This window comes from Rutilus rutilus (assembly GCF_951802725.1).
Source record: "Rutilus rutilus genome assembly, chromosome: 15".
Lineage (NCBI taxonomy): Eukaryota > Metazoa > Chordata > Actinopteri > Cypriniformes > Leuciscidae > Rutilus > Rutilus rutilus.
In genome coordinates this window covers 2,431,429-2,446,773 of record NC_140220.1, presented here as the reverse complement: position 1 = coordinate 2,446,773, position 15,345 = coordinate 2,431,429, and the positions used below count along the sequence as shown (strand labels likewise).

General features: G+C 40.0%; 1 protein-coding gene across 3 annotated transcripts in view; it reads right to left on the bottom strand.

The window, feature by feature from the left end:
* LOC311304619 (GDP-L-fucose synthase-like) overlaps positions 1-15,015 on the bottom strand; it is a 39,834-nt gene extending 24,819 nt beyond the window's left edge. The window contains exons 1-2 of one of the 3 annotated variants that reach the window (XM_084431750.1): positions 14,891-15,015; positions 9,319-9,455 (exon numbers count right to left, since the gene is read on the bottom strand). In XM_084431750.1, the coding sequence (XP_084287876.1) occupies positions 9,319-9,455 (137 nt within the window). In that variant the 5' untranslated portion in view covers positions 14,891-15,015. Of the gene's footprint in view, positions 1-9,318; positions 9,456-11,096; positions 11,208-12,015; positions 12,120-14,890 lie in introns of those variants that run through there. The other 2 variants (XM_084431751.1, XM_084431749.1) reach the window with 2 other exon arrangements.
* Between the last annotated feature and the right edge of the window lie 330 nt (positions 15,016-15,345).

Below are 15,345 nucleotides of genomic sequence, written 5' to 3'. Positions count from 1 at the left end.
GGCAGAGCAGGCGATTGCCTAGGGCCTCGGGCTTTGAGGAGGGGCCTCCATAACCGTAACATCCCCTATATATATAGTCCACCAGTCAAGACGGACAGAAATACTAGCCTCATTGTTCATTGGATATTGTTGAATTGTCACTCATCTGCAGTTAAACCAATTAATGTTTCCGTTTCAAAGCGGGTGCGGCTTCTGAAAGTTTGTGTAACGAACGCATCCATCAGGTGCTGCGAAGCAAAAGCCTAAATAGGCACTCAAAGAAGCACAGCTCGTAATGCAGGTGTGTGAGTTGCCGTCATCCATTTTGGAGTGATTGCAATGTATTCTAAATATAAACTTGTACTGTAGATCAGCGTCATTTCTGGAAAAATCATTCACCGCTTTATTACGAGTTTAAAAGAGCGCGAGCGTCATTAACGTGCCCAGACTCCAGACGCGACGCTTTGAATTTGCGCGTACAAGGAATAACATCGCGTCGGGAGCTGACTAGTAAAAAAGCTACAAAAGTAAAAGACAAGACGTTTGTATTGAAAGTTAAAAAGCCAACACACTACTACATTTTTAAATGTTTCAAATAAAGGATCTCATATCTATGGGTCTATCTTCTACATTCTGCTGATGAGTTTAAAAAAAACTTTTTTTCTGCTCAGTAGCGATCGTGTCTTTCTCTTCCACTTGATTTGTGTATAGCATATTTAAGGTAACAATGCAATACATAATATCACAATATCTGCAGTCAATATTGATTAAATGGGAGGGAAAAATCCTGCCCATACCGCAGCTATGAAAAAAATGATAAAAGCACTTATGTTCATCTACTGAAGTGGTATTCTGGAACTGTGAATACATTTAATAAAACAGCAAAATAACAACAACAACAACAACAACAACAATAACATCTTCATTAAACAAAAAAGAGATTACCTTAGATAAAGTTTGATTAATATGTACATACAGTACCGGTAAAAAGTCTGGACCCATTACTATTTTTAATGTTTAAAGTTTCATATTATGCTCTACAAGCCTGCATTTATTTGATAAAAAAAAAAAAAAACTGAAAAAAAAAACAGGAATATTCAGCAAGGATGTGTTAAATATATAAAAAGTGATAGTGAAGACTTTTTTAAAAAAAGTGAAAAACTGAAAAAAAGTATCACAGGTTATAAAATAAATATTAAGCACAATTTCTAACATTTGATAATAAATCAGAATATTAAAGTTTTCTGAAGGATCACGTGACACTAAATTCATCTTTGCATCACAGAAATATATTTTAAAGTATAGTAAAATAGAAAACCATTATTTAATAATATTTCACTATATTTTTCTGTATTTTTGATCAAATAAATCCAGGCTTGATGAGCATAAGAGACTTCTTTTTTCAAAAACAATAAAAATAGTAATTTGTCCAAACATATGTACTGTATAAGTAAAAATATACTACATTTAAAACTAAATGTTGTATAAATATAAAGGTTAGGAATCATATTTGTTTCAAGTGTTTTTTATTGGGGGTGGGGGGCCTCCAACATGAATTTTGCCTAGGGCCTCCTAATGTCTAGAACCGGCCCTGGATGTTGTTGTACCAGCTAACACACAGTACAACAACAGGTGCAATCAAAGAGGCCATGATTTGGAAGCGCTTTGTTTTTTTGTGTTTCGTTATTTTGTAAGGAAATTCAACTTGTTGATTAACCGCATGTAAAACTGGAAGTGAGATTGTTTGATTTGCACTATTGTTTGGGATGTTTTATACGTCGTACTTTGAAGGAAATACGCGTTGGATTTGTTTGTTTTGACGACAGAATGTATGGATTGCTGTATCTGTAAGTTTGGCTGTCCTATGCTGTTTTTTTAGGAGTTTTTTTTATTTATTTTGTTAATCCTGTTGTGGGAGGAATATTGAATAGTATATTTGTTCCCTTGTTAGGTGTAGCTGCTCGTTCCCTTTTGGAACAAGTGGGTATAATGTAACTTTTTTTATTTTTGTGTGGTGACCGTGAGTAGAGCAGTTGTCTCAGGTGCTTATCCGTGGTATGAGTGAGTCGCCAGTGTGACGTGCTGGTTGCTTTTCTTCGCACTAGCAGGAGTTGGTGCTTAAATGCCCCTCACCAGTAACCACATGAAGATTAGGGGTGAGTTAGTTCGATTATTATTATTTTTTTTATTTTTTTATTCCTCCTGCTGGGGTTTGTAAAACACGCCTTCTATTTGTAACGTGTATTTAAGGTGGAAATATGTCTAATCTAGTCGAAGATTTGATTAGTTCTCCTTCTGAAGTTTTGCTTGATTCGTGTACAAAAGATCAGTTTTTCAAAATTGCGGATCATTATGGAATAGACCTTGGAGATAAGAGGTTAAAGGATAGTACAGTTAGAGAGATACTTAAAACAGGACTAATAGAACAGGCCGTATTGTTTGAAATGTCAGATACAGCTACTACCGGTCAACCTCATGTCGGCTGTTTAACTTTTGAGCAACAGGAACGATTATTGTTGTTACAGTTTGAACAGGAACGTTTGAAATTGTAAGTAGAGTGTGAAAGAACTAGAAATTAATAACTTATGTTGAGCTGCAGAAATACCGCTTGGAGATAAGAGAATGTGGGCTAAATGGTTCAGCTGATGCTTTGCTGGGTGCTTCTCAAATGTTTGACACTGCTGGAAATGTGAGGTTAGTGCCTAAGTTTAATGAGCGAGACCCAGATACCTTTTTTATATTGTTTGAGTGAATAGCGGAGGCAAGAGATTGGCCTAGTAAGGAACGTACACTGCTTTTACAATGTGTGCTCACTGGCAGGGCTCAAGAAGCTTATTCTGCCCTTCCACTCTCGGACTGCAATAATTACTATGCCGTTGAAGCTGCAGTTTTAAAAGCATACGAGTTAGTACCAGAAGCGTACCGACAAAAATTTAGAACATTGTCCAAGGGTGTAAAGGAGGCTCATGTGGAGTTTGCTAGAGAGCTCACTACTGCATTTAATCGCTGGTGTATGGCGTCTGAGGACTGAGGTAACTATGTTTGAAGAATTGACTAACTTAATTGTGCTTGAACAGTTTAAGAACTCTGTTCCTGCTCGATTAGCAACATATATAAATGAGCAGAAGGCTGAAACAGCTGCTAAAGCTGCTGAGTTGGCTGATGAATTTATATTTTAATGCACAAGAGTAGTTTTGAGTTTTGGAAAAGGATGATATTTTTCAAGATAAAGTGGATTGCATGGCCAGGGATTCATATCTGATCTGTAATTATTGTTGTGGTAAAGGTCACTGGAAAAATGAGTGCCCTGTGCTTAAAGTTAAGATTAAAGGGGGAAAGGTTCCTCGCGTTAAATCAGCTGGTCTTGTGGCACCATTGTTAAATTCTGTTAGCTTGTCTTCTGAAGGATCTCCCCCAATCTCCTTAAAAGATGGAGATTATGCACCTTTTATTACCTATGGGCATGTGTCGATTGTTGGTAAAGAGATGAAAGTTCCAGTGACAATACTGAGGGACACGGGAGCTTCGGAGTCCTTTATTTTGCAGGATGTGTTGCCATTTTCCTCTGTGAGTGATACTGGGACTAGTGTTCTAATTAGAGAAATTGGGTTAAATGTCCTGTCTGTCCCTTTACATAAAATAATGTTGTCATCTGAACTTGTGAATGGAGAAGTGGTGGTTGGAGTGCGTCCATCATTGCCAGTGCTAGGGGTGGATATAATTTGGCAGGGGGCAGGGTTTGGCCTGATACCTTTTCACCTCCTGTGGTTTCATCTCTTCCCCTTCCAGGTCCTGATGAGAGCAACAAGAACTTTCCAGAGGTATTTACTGCATGTGCTGTAACTCGATCTATGACCTCTGCACAGCCAAGGTTATCCTCTGATTCTGTAGTTAGACCAACATTTGTAATGGTCTTGTCTCCAGAGCGCTATTTTCATCTCAATGAAGTGTTGACTGTTTATGGTAAGAGGAGACATCTGGTCCCACAAAGCTGAGGCTCAGTCGAGCGCCTTGCCCGTGAGGAGGGTGATAATGAAGGCCACCTTACTGTTCTCAGTGGGAAAACTGCTGGGTTGAAGTTGAAAGGCCAGAGTACACTGGGTTATGAATCCTCTGCATCTCTCAGGGGTGTCGTCGAACCACTCTGGGGCTGGTAATCTGGGCTCAGTAGAGAGAGTCAGTGTGGATAGAGGGCCAGGATAATGTTGGGGTTCCTGGGGTGAAGAGGTTTGTGACTGGAGGTTCAGAAGATGGAGGATCTCAGACAGAGCCTGATCATGTCACTGAATATTTGTGGCTTGCTCGGAGAGTGCAGTCAGGATGCGCTCAACGTTAGTGAGATTGCTTCCATGGCTGTAAGAAGCCAGGAAATGCTTCCTAATGTTTTTTGGCCAAAGTTGAAGAAGGATGTGTCAAAGTATATCAAGACATATCATACCTGTCAACTAACAGGCAAGCCAAATCAGAAGATCAAACCTGCTCCACTGTTTCCTATTCCTGCTGTTAGTCCACCTTTTGAGCACTTGATTTATTGATTGTGCAGACACAGGCTTCCATAATAGAACCATTTTACAAAGATTTTAAACTTTTTTTAAAAGGATTTGTTACCCTGTGGTTTCCTCTGGTGGACAACATTAGTATTACAGCCTTTATCTCTCATTCTCTAGCTGTTATGAATGCTGCATTTATTATACAGTATTCCCACGATAAAGATACAGGCAGCAACAAAAATATTTACAATGCTAAAGTACATTTAATAATTAAACCATTCCATCTTCTTGGCCCGTTGGCAGTACTTATTCGATTTATTTTGTGTCGAGTGCAAGTGACGTCGCAGGCAGCAGAGAATGCAAGTGGCAATTGCCAGTCTGAGAATACAAGTGCAAGTCTGCAGCCAGACCCTTCTCATTCGTGCCTTACAACATGGTGACCTAATAAGACCTGCTAGGGTACATTTTGTCTTGGAGTACATCCTTTAATAGTAGGGTAGGCAATTTCGGAGAGGCTAGCAATATATAGCAAGCTAGCTTTGAAAGCATGTTTTGGTCCTAAGCCTTTTACAGAAGATATATGTAAAAAAAAAAAAATAATACATTGACCACTTCTATTGTTGATTACTGTCAGGATGTGAAGTGTGAATAGAGTTTCAACCAGAATAAAAAAAAACGTGTATAAAAAAAAAAAAATTGCCTACCCTACCTTTAAATGGTTGCACGAGAAGTACTGTAACGCTGGGTGAACTAAAAAAAAAACCAAAGAAGAGTTTGATCCAAATGCAGAAATGATTTAATACCAAAATAAACATAACAAAACCCTTGCAACCAGGGAACGTCTCGGTTACATATGGTAACCCTCGTTCCCTGAAGGAGGGAATGGAGACGTACGTCGTGACCGACGAATAGGCATCTCGCTAGAGAGGCCAATCTACTTCGAGTGAAACTAAAACAAGCCAATGTACAGTGGCGTGCAATCATTTGCATCAGCTGTGCAGCCTCGCAGCACGGGTATATAACTAGCAGCTGGTGTGATTGCACTTCAGTTTTTTGCTGAGGAGCCAAGCCTGAAAAGCTGGCCACCCCGGCGGGCAGCAGAAGATGTGGCGACGGGATGTATGTCTCCGTTTTCTCCTTCAGGGAACGAGGGTTACCAAACGTAACCGAGACGTTCCCTATTAGTCGGTCACTATGACGTACGTAGTGACCGAAGAATAGGAATCCCTACCAAAGCGCCACAGCTGCTGCACCCCATCCAGCACCCTGTGCAAGCCTCTACCCCTTCTTGCCTGGAAGGACGATAGGAGGAGGCTTACAGTGGATCCAGCGGATAAAGGCCTGGCACCGGAAGCTCTGCCATGTCCGGGCCGAGGGTGTTTGGAGGACTCAACAGGTTTTGACTCTGGAGCAATAAGGGTACACAGTAGGGTGCAGCAAGCCGACAGAGCCGGTACTCACAGTGCTTCTACCCGTTTAGGGTGAGAACACGGGAGGACACCGGCTCTACACGTAGGCTATAGTATCTAGCGAACATGTTAGGTGTCGCCCAGCCCACAGTTCTACAGATATCTGTTAGCGAGGAGCCATGTGCCAGCGCCCAGGAGCGGGAAGGGCACGCCTTGTGCTTGGTAAGCCAAGGCGATGGCATCCACTATCCAGTGGGCCATCCTCTGCTTGGAGACAGCCTTTCCCTTCTGCTGACCTCCATAACAGACAAAGAGCTGGTCTGAGATCCTGACGCTTTGAGTTCTGTCCACGTACATACGCAGAGCGCGAACGGGACAGAGCAAAGCCAGGGATGGGTCTGCCTCCTCCAGGGGCAGCGCTTGCAGGTTCACTACCTGATCCCTGAAGGGAGTGGTAGGAACCTTGGGCACATAGCCAGGCCGTGGTCTTAGTACAATGTGGTTGTCACCCAGCCCGAACTCTAGGCACGATTCATAGACCGAAATTGCTTGCAGGTCCCCTACCCTCTTGACAGAGGCCAGTGCAACCAGCAGCAAAGTCTTCATGGAGAGAAGCTTTAAGTCTGCTGATTGCAATGGCTCAAAGGGAGCATCCTGAAGTGCTCGAAGCACCAGGGAAAGGTCCTGAGAGGGTATGGAGGGGGGACAAGGAGGATTTAATTGTCTGGCCCCCCTAAGCAACCTGACGACCAGGTTGTGCTTTCTTACTGTTTTGTCATCTATGTGGTCATGATATGCTGAAATAGCGGCAGCATGTACTTTGAGGGTGGAGGGATACAGCCCTCGCTCCAACAATTGCTGCAAGAAGGAAAGCACTGACTCTATCGAACATCTTCGGGGGTCCTCTCTGCGAGAGGAACACCATTCGACGAACAGGTTCCGCTTCAGGGCGTGCGCATGTCTCGTAGACGCCGCTCGTGCAGAAATGCAGCAGCCATATCACCCTGTAGCCCAAGACTGGTTGCCCACTGAAGCTAAGCAGGGCTGAGCCTGGTTAGTACCTGGATGGGAGACCTCCTGGGAAAACTAGGTTGCTGCTGGAAGAGGTGTTAGCGAGGCCAGCAGGGGGTGCTCACCCTGTGGTCTGTGTGGGTCCTAATGCCCCAGTATAGTGACGGGGACACTATACTGCCAAAAGAGCACCGTCCTTCGGATGAGACGTAAAACCGAGGTCCTGACTCTCTGTGGTCATTAAAAATCCCAGGATGTCCTTCGAAAAAAGAGTAGGGGTGTAACCCCGGCATCCTGGCCAAATCTGCCCCTTGGCCTCTGTCCATCATGGCCTCCTAATCATCCCCATATACTGATTGGCTTCATCACTGTCTCCTCTCCACCAGTAAGCTGGTGTGTGGTGGGCGTTCTGGCGCAATATGGCTGCCGTCGCATCATCCAAGTGGATGCTGCACATTGGTGGTGGTTGAGGAGATTCCCCCCTTCCATATGTAAAGCGCTTTGAGGTCTCAGAAAAAGCGCTATATAAATGTAACAAATTATTATTATTATAAATGATGGTGTTAAGTACCTCCGTGTCCCGTCCAGGGGAACGCCCTGTTCTCTCATGAGAACAAGGGCCCCCTCCGTGACTTTTGTGAAGCCACGGTGAGACAAGGACAGCCCGAAGGGCAGGACCTTGTACTGATATGCTCGACCCTCGAACGCAAAACGCAGAAGCGGCCTGTGTCGAGGAAGAATCGAGACATGGAAGTACGTGTCCTTCAGTTCGATCACTGCAAACCAATCTTGGGGACGGATGCATTCGAAAATGCGTTTCTGCATGAGCATTTTGAACGGTAGCCTGTGGAGGCTCCAATTCATAACTCAAAATTCAAAATTAAATTTTGGGAATGTAATAAATATTGACATGACAATCAATTTGAAACCCTTACAGTTGCATATTTGGTTTCAGAACGGGTTTTTTTTTTGTTTTTTGTTTTTTTACAGGATTTCTTGTTTTTCTGACTTCCTTTTCTGACCTTATACTTACCTCAAGTTGCCTTTTGGGACATACATGCATACATACGTACATATCATACTTGCCTTTTGAGAGAAGTTTATTTCATCATCATATAAAATAAACAATAATGATGATAATAATAATATTAAAGCAAACACAGCTCTGGTATCGGAATAGTATCGGTATCGGCCGATATCCAAATTCAGGTATCGGGATCGGAAGTGAAAAAATGTGGATCGGTGCATCCCTACCTAGGAACAATCAGGAACTAATCAATAAGAAAAATTACAAAGGACTACAAAACTTGGCACAGAACAGGAAATAACATAAAATAACATAGAAGTCCACACAAGACCGGAATCATGACAAGTACTCAAATACAAGTACAGTATTTTGGTTAACTTAAGCGGATCAATTCTTTTAACTCCTACTTCTCCTTCAAATCGTACCACTACGTTAAACAATCTTATTTTGGGATCCTTCCCTTCATCTTCTCTTTCTTCACTTTGCGTCCCAATTGAACTAGCGCATCCTTTTTTCTTTCTTTTACGACTAGCCTCCTTATCCCTGCGCACTCTCCCTACCTCCTCCCAATCACTTTCCCTCCTCTCATCAATGCCATTCTCCTCTAGTTCACTATAATCCATACCATCCACCTGCCTCCCTGCCATCCCAGCAAAGTTATTAGTTAATGACCGACCAGGAGCTGTGAGACAGTACCGCTACCGGACCTATACAGGCCGTCGGCCGATGCTATCCCACTCCACTCCCTAATCGACTCACCAACCAAGATCACACTTCGAATTCCAACCAGTACAAAAGTTTGTGTCCTCAGATCCGTCTATTGTGTTGTGAGGTCAAAGAACATGAGAAACACTTGGCAAACAAGACACACCTGGGAACAATCAGGAACTAAACAATATGAAAAACTACAAAGGACTACAAAACTTGGCACAGAACAGGAAAGAACAAAAAAGTCCACACAAGACAGGAATCATGACAAGTACAAAGAATTTTAATACTTTCCCTTCTTTACTTTCCCTAGTCCCTTACTGTTACATATGTACAGCATGTTTAGTTTTAAAAGACTCTCTAAAAAGGCTTCTTCTCTTTTTACTGTCCTTGCATCCTGCGGATATCTTACTTTTTTGGGCCTTTCTTTCTCTACAGTCTGATCTTCACAAACTTCATATATTAGATACACTACTTTGAATTTTGTTATAATCTATTGATCTATAAGATTTATTTTAATATTTTGCTCTTACAATTTAATATTGACTTGATTAATTTGTCGTCTATATAATTTGACATTTTATTTAATAAAATGTGTTATTCCTTATTCAAAATTTGATCTGTGACATAATCATTGCTCTTCTGCCTGGATCTCACTGCATCATGTTGTGATGTCTGATGAAGGTTTTCTTACACAAGATTGGCATCTTTGGATGAGAGGAATATCCACTCTTCTCCTTCTCTCCCTTCACCCTCTTTCACCACTCGCTCTATGGCTCGTCCCACCAGTCCACTGCCACCCGTCACCAGCACACGCATCGGCCCGTCCATCTGAAAGAGAGAGAAATGAAGTTTGATGAACACTTCAGGGGTTAACAAATGTGTAAATACATCAGATATCCATTGATGTACTATAGTAGCACAGTCTTTTTATACGGGTTTATATGATCTCAGTACTATCACATCTTTTTTCTCTTCCTCTTCAGCTCACAATGAACTACATGCAGAGAAAACATGTCTGAGCACATGTAAACATGCCAATCTATTGGCAGATGGCAGGGCATGATGTCACACTAAAATGATACCTGTGCACATGAAAGGGCACAAGTTCACATGTAATCAAATCTTTCGTCTGAAGGAAATGTGCAGGCATGACTTGAAGTATGTCAACAAGAAATGCATGGCAAGTGGCAAGTGAAATGCATCTCGTTCTCCTTCTCAGGGAACCGGGTTGCAAGATGTTCCTATGCAAACTTTGATGCTATGTGTTGGTGGTGTTGACGCTAGAGGGAACACAATACCCATTTTGGTAAATATTTAATTAATGAGTTGTTAAAGGAACACTCCACTGTTTTTTTAAATAGGGCTTATTCACATTCTTTCATACATTTAGATAGGTGGGTAAATGCATTTTTGTCTCAGTGCATGCATTGTTTTAGTTTGACAGGGTCGGCGCTAGCTTAGCTTAGCACAATGAATGGAATCCTTTGTTGCCAGCTAGCATGGCCTGAGTAAAAGAAAAAAAATAAAAGAAAAAAAAACCCACGTAATTACTTCTTGTGGCCTGCGTATTCACAACGAGTACAAATAGCGATGCAGATTAACACTAGGCGATTTCTTAGGCAGATATTGACTTGGGACTATATTATGGGGAAGCACAGGCGAAGCACAGCTACTTAGGCGAAGCACTGCTACTTGGGCGCAGAGATATCACGCAACACATGAAATCCCACGACTTCTGTCAACATACCGGTGTGAATAGTAGCTGCCTGGCTATTTTCCCAACAGTACATGAATGGCGATGAACATGGCTGATTTTGTGTGAGCCAGAACCATACCTCTATACAAGAGTTTACAGAAAATGAGTGGAAATAGAACGAATGTGGGGGAATATGCCAATCTATGCCGACTGAAATAGAGTGTCTGTGCTGTGGCGAGTGGGACAAGTTTCTGCCATCGATAACCAGGCTCAACGTGTCAGATCAAGATGAGCGTGCCCGCAGTTGTGTCACAGCTAAGTTACCGCGGATTTCACGGCGTTGATTCATCCGGCAGTACTCAATTTTTTTTTCCGGTGTGATAAAGTGAACTGGAAAAAATGCCCCACGCCGAATAGACCAAATGGACAGCTGTCCACAGATTAAGTGATTATTTTAAACATGACACATGTATAGTAAACTGCTTGTAGCCTTCTCCTCTCTAGTAGTTATACTAAAACTCCTGAGTCAAAATAACCAGGCTAACTCGGTGAGAGAAATATAGCTAACTTAGCCCTCAGTCATTTCATTTTACAGGTAACGATAACAGCGTTTTTTATTTTAGTTTGGTTGTTCATGCTAAACAGGTTGAATTCAACAAGAGGTTATACTAGAGGAGGCTAACGTTATTTGAACCGTAGTCTTCTCAGCATCTATCTTACAACCGAATAAAGACACAGATTAACATAAGGAAGAGTAATAAAAGACAACTTACATGTGCACTTTGTTCTGCCTGTGCTTTGAAAATAGATGGAATGGGGACAGCCGTATGTTTCAGACGTAGTACCGTCTTTCTGGGCCCATATTCCATTTTTTCAAAGTAACTGTACAAAATGCTCTTTGCAAGAAAAAACTCCGGTGCAAAATGCTCTTTGCAAACACGATACTGTTTGATTTTGTAGAGAGGCGTTGAAGTACAGATCTCCAGAGCAGCTAGCCATTTATTTCTCAGTTCCACATTCGATGGAATTCTGTGAAACATTACATTCGTGTATGTTCTTTGCTTGTTCTCACAACCTTTTGATACGCAGATAATTACCATGTTTGCTGTAACTTCTCAAAAAAAACAATCCAAAAGCGAAGACACTCGGTGCAGGTCACGCGTGTTGTTCTTCTGTGTTTTGACTCGTTGCACACCGGTATGTTGACAGAAGTTGTGGGATTTCATGTGTTGCGTGATATCTCTGCGCCCAAGTAGCAGTGCTTCGCCTAAGTAGCTGTGCTTCGCCTGTGCTTCCCCATAATATAGTCCCAAGTCAATATCTGCCTAAGAAATCACCTAGTGTTAATCTGCATCGCTATTTGTACTCGTTGTGAATACGCAGGCCACAAGAAGTAATTACGTGGGTTTAAAAAATATTTTTTTATCACTTTTACTCAGGCCATGCTAGCTGGCAACAAAGGATTCCATTCATTGTGCTAAGCTAAGCTAGCGCCGACCCTGTCAAACTAAAACAATGCATGCACTGAGACAAAAATGCATTTACCCACCTATCTAAATGTATGAAAGAATATGAATAAGCCCTATTTTAAAAAACGGTGGAGTGTTCATACATAACAATACAACATAAAGGGTATGATGATTTTACCCCAAAATTCAGCATATTAACACAAAATGATAACTGCAAATCCACCTTTCTCTACCTGGATCCAGTTGTTTCTTTGAATCACAGCAATACATTTGCTTCTCTTTTCTGTCGGCAGTCTGCAAACATATACCTCAGATTTCTTGTCAAATATATTTATACAGTCAATTTCAAAGCTCTTTCCCATTTTATATGTGCTTTGAAATGCACAGAAAAAGTTAAAACAGATAAAACATTGTGAGTACCAATTTATCCACACCAAAGGACCTAATTCCTAAGGAAATATAATCGCAATTGTACTTTTGAAACAGTTTAACTTCTCATCTATTACTGTGGTACTTATATGAGGTAACATTCTTAACTTCTTTACCAGCAAAAACTAATTTAGGTGAGATGTCAATATCAGAAATGTTATCATATCTTTGTCACATATATGGCTGTATTGATCACACAAAGGAGTACAGAGTAGACAGTCCTTTAATAATATTTCCAAGAAGATGCATGTAAGAAAACAAAAGTATAGTTATAGTACAGTATAGTATTGTTTCACAAGACTTAGCACCACTGTATCATCAACATATTTAATAATATGCCTGCCTGATATTGACTTCTGCACCTATTATTGTATAGAATAAATAATAAAGGTGAAAGAATACAACCAGGAGAACCCAGTGAGGGATAAAGCTCCTGGGAATTTACTCCATTTGTTCATAGGGTACAACGGGACTAAAGGCGCACCAGGGTAAAAGGCGCCTTTGATTTTATTTTCCTCGGAATCAGTAGATGGCACAAAAACTTGCCGGAGCACTTTCCCAAAACATCCCCTTTTCAAGATGCACGTGGAAATTTGGCTGATCCATGACGTGATTCGCAGGAAGCAGCGCAAATTTGATTCTGTGCTAATTTGATCTAATATTGTATATATTTTTTAAATGTAGTAGATTTAAGTAGCAAATTAGAATCGCTTAATTTTTTTACTATATTTTGAGACAAAGGTCTTGTTAATGATTTTCAGTTTTGTTCAAGGTAATTAAAGTAACAGTTTAACAATAACGGAAGAATTTGTGAAAGTATGGTATTTGGGGTAAAAGGCGCCCCTGATGTTGGGGCGAAAGGCACAATAATTAACATCATGATAAATAGCCGGCTGACTTTTCCATTATTTTAAACAATGTATTATAAATTTTGGATTTTTCATCCAATTAATCGATTACCAAATAATCTTTAGTTGCAGCCCTGTTGAATAGTATTAAATGCAGATGGTAAAATAATAATCTTACCAATATCTGCATGCATGCTTATGAGGTTCCTTTTACGATGTGCACTATTTGGATTTAGTTCCCAAATGTGCATAAAATCATTTAAAAACAGCAACTTTAAATGCTGCGTTTTCATTATCAAGTTATCAACATTACGTTGAAGGAGCTCTTCTCTATTCATTTGACAAACTGCTTATGATTATGCCTTTATTTGGCGCATCTAAAAAATTTGTTCTGCAGTGTTTTTAACTCTTAAGTAATTTTATTTACAATAGTTTTTTTTTTGTATTTTACTAAATACATTTTTACTAAAAACTAAATAAATAACATTTTGACACTTTTATGCGTAAAATGCATGTAAAATGGAGCACTTGTTTTTGTTGTAGATTAAGAAAACATGCATCACAAGATAAAACAATTATATTTTTCAGTTACTTTCGACAGAGTGAGCACAAGAAAATACAAAGTTATAATTATATTACAATGTTGTCATGGTTCTGTTAGTTTGGACTTTTTGTGTTTCACCACCCTCTGCCTGAGTTAGTGGTTTATGTTCAGCTGTGCGCTAACTATCTCCCTCATTATCATGTGTACCTAAGTTCTGTTCTGTTTGTGTTTCTTTGTTCGGTCTCGTCTGTGTATACGTGTGGTTGAGCAGTTTATGCCTTGTTCTGTGGCCGCCTTTTGGATTAGGTATCTATTAAAGTATTTACATTGATATCTTCATCGTCGTGTGCCTATTTACAACCACCATCTGTGACAAATGTATTATATTGTTTTTCCGTTAAATAATGCATAGAAATCTAAACTGCAGGGTTTTCTACAGTATGTATATACAGACACAAATATATACATCTTAAATGCCTTATAATACTTTTCATCAATAAAAGTCAATGCATAAAATGACAATACAGACTTTAACACTCAATGAATTTTATAAACTCTTTTTGAGCTCAAAAAAAAAAAAAAAAAGGGATGTTTTCTGCAGCTTAACCCATTAACTGTAAAGAAAAAATTCAGCAGATTCACTATTTAACTATTGAACCCTTTAGGTCAGCCAGAATACATAGCATTACAATGCATCAAGATGAGAGAAGGTAAAAGCATGAAAGATTTTCTTAGCATCATCCAAAGTTAAAAAGGATGAATCTTGGCAGTATTTCTCCGATGATAAAAGCAAGTGTTTGTTACTTTTGTCAGTCCAAAATGACACCCTTCTTTCTTAAAGGGATAGTTCACCCAAAAATGAAAATTCTGTCATCATTTACACTGTTTGGTTACAGACATTTTTCAAAATATCTTCTTTTGTGTTCAGCAGAAAAAAGAAATTCTTAAAGGTTTGAAACAACTTGAGGGTGAGTAAATGATGACAGAATTTTCATTTTTGGGTGAACTATCCCTTTAAACTGTAGGGCTGAGGAACCCGATCCAGCAATCCTACCTACCAAATCCTCTCCCGCTCATGTTTCTAACCCACAATAAGAATTTCAGTTTTGTCTTTGTTACATTTTTTTAAAATTGTGTTCATCTACTTTACAATGCTGGACAGACAATCAGACAACCTCTCTAATTCAACACTGTCTCTGAACTCAACTGAAATGTATAATTGTATATCATCAGCAAAAAATAAGAATTTATCTCATATTTCTGATTGATTGCGTTACCTGCTCTCTGGCTCGTTGGCTGCCGCTCTGTGAGTTATAAGGAAATGCAAAAAAAATAAAATCCTGCTCACTGGTTTATGTTACACACACACACACACCTACATTAAGGTCGGTGTTCAGTGTCTGATCTTTTCGGTTACGCTGGGCGGAGCTTACATAAATATTCTCCTGTTTCATTTTAAAACCACCAGTTAAGATGTAAAAAACAGCTAATTGAATCAAATGTTCCCAACTCAAATTTTAACAAAGACCTTACAAGCTTGTTTATAAACACTTTCAACTGATTTAAGAATAGACTAACAAGACTCGTGATATGTTTGCTAAAATTGTTGGATGTGGCACAGCCCTACCTAGAACATTTTAATACGGTCACGTGACCGCAGTCCAAAATTTCCATCAGCCGTCACTTCCCACAAACTGTTTGTTTACTGACATTGTTTCAAATATCTTCCTTT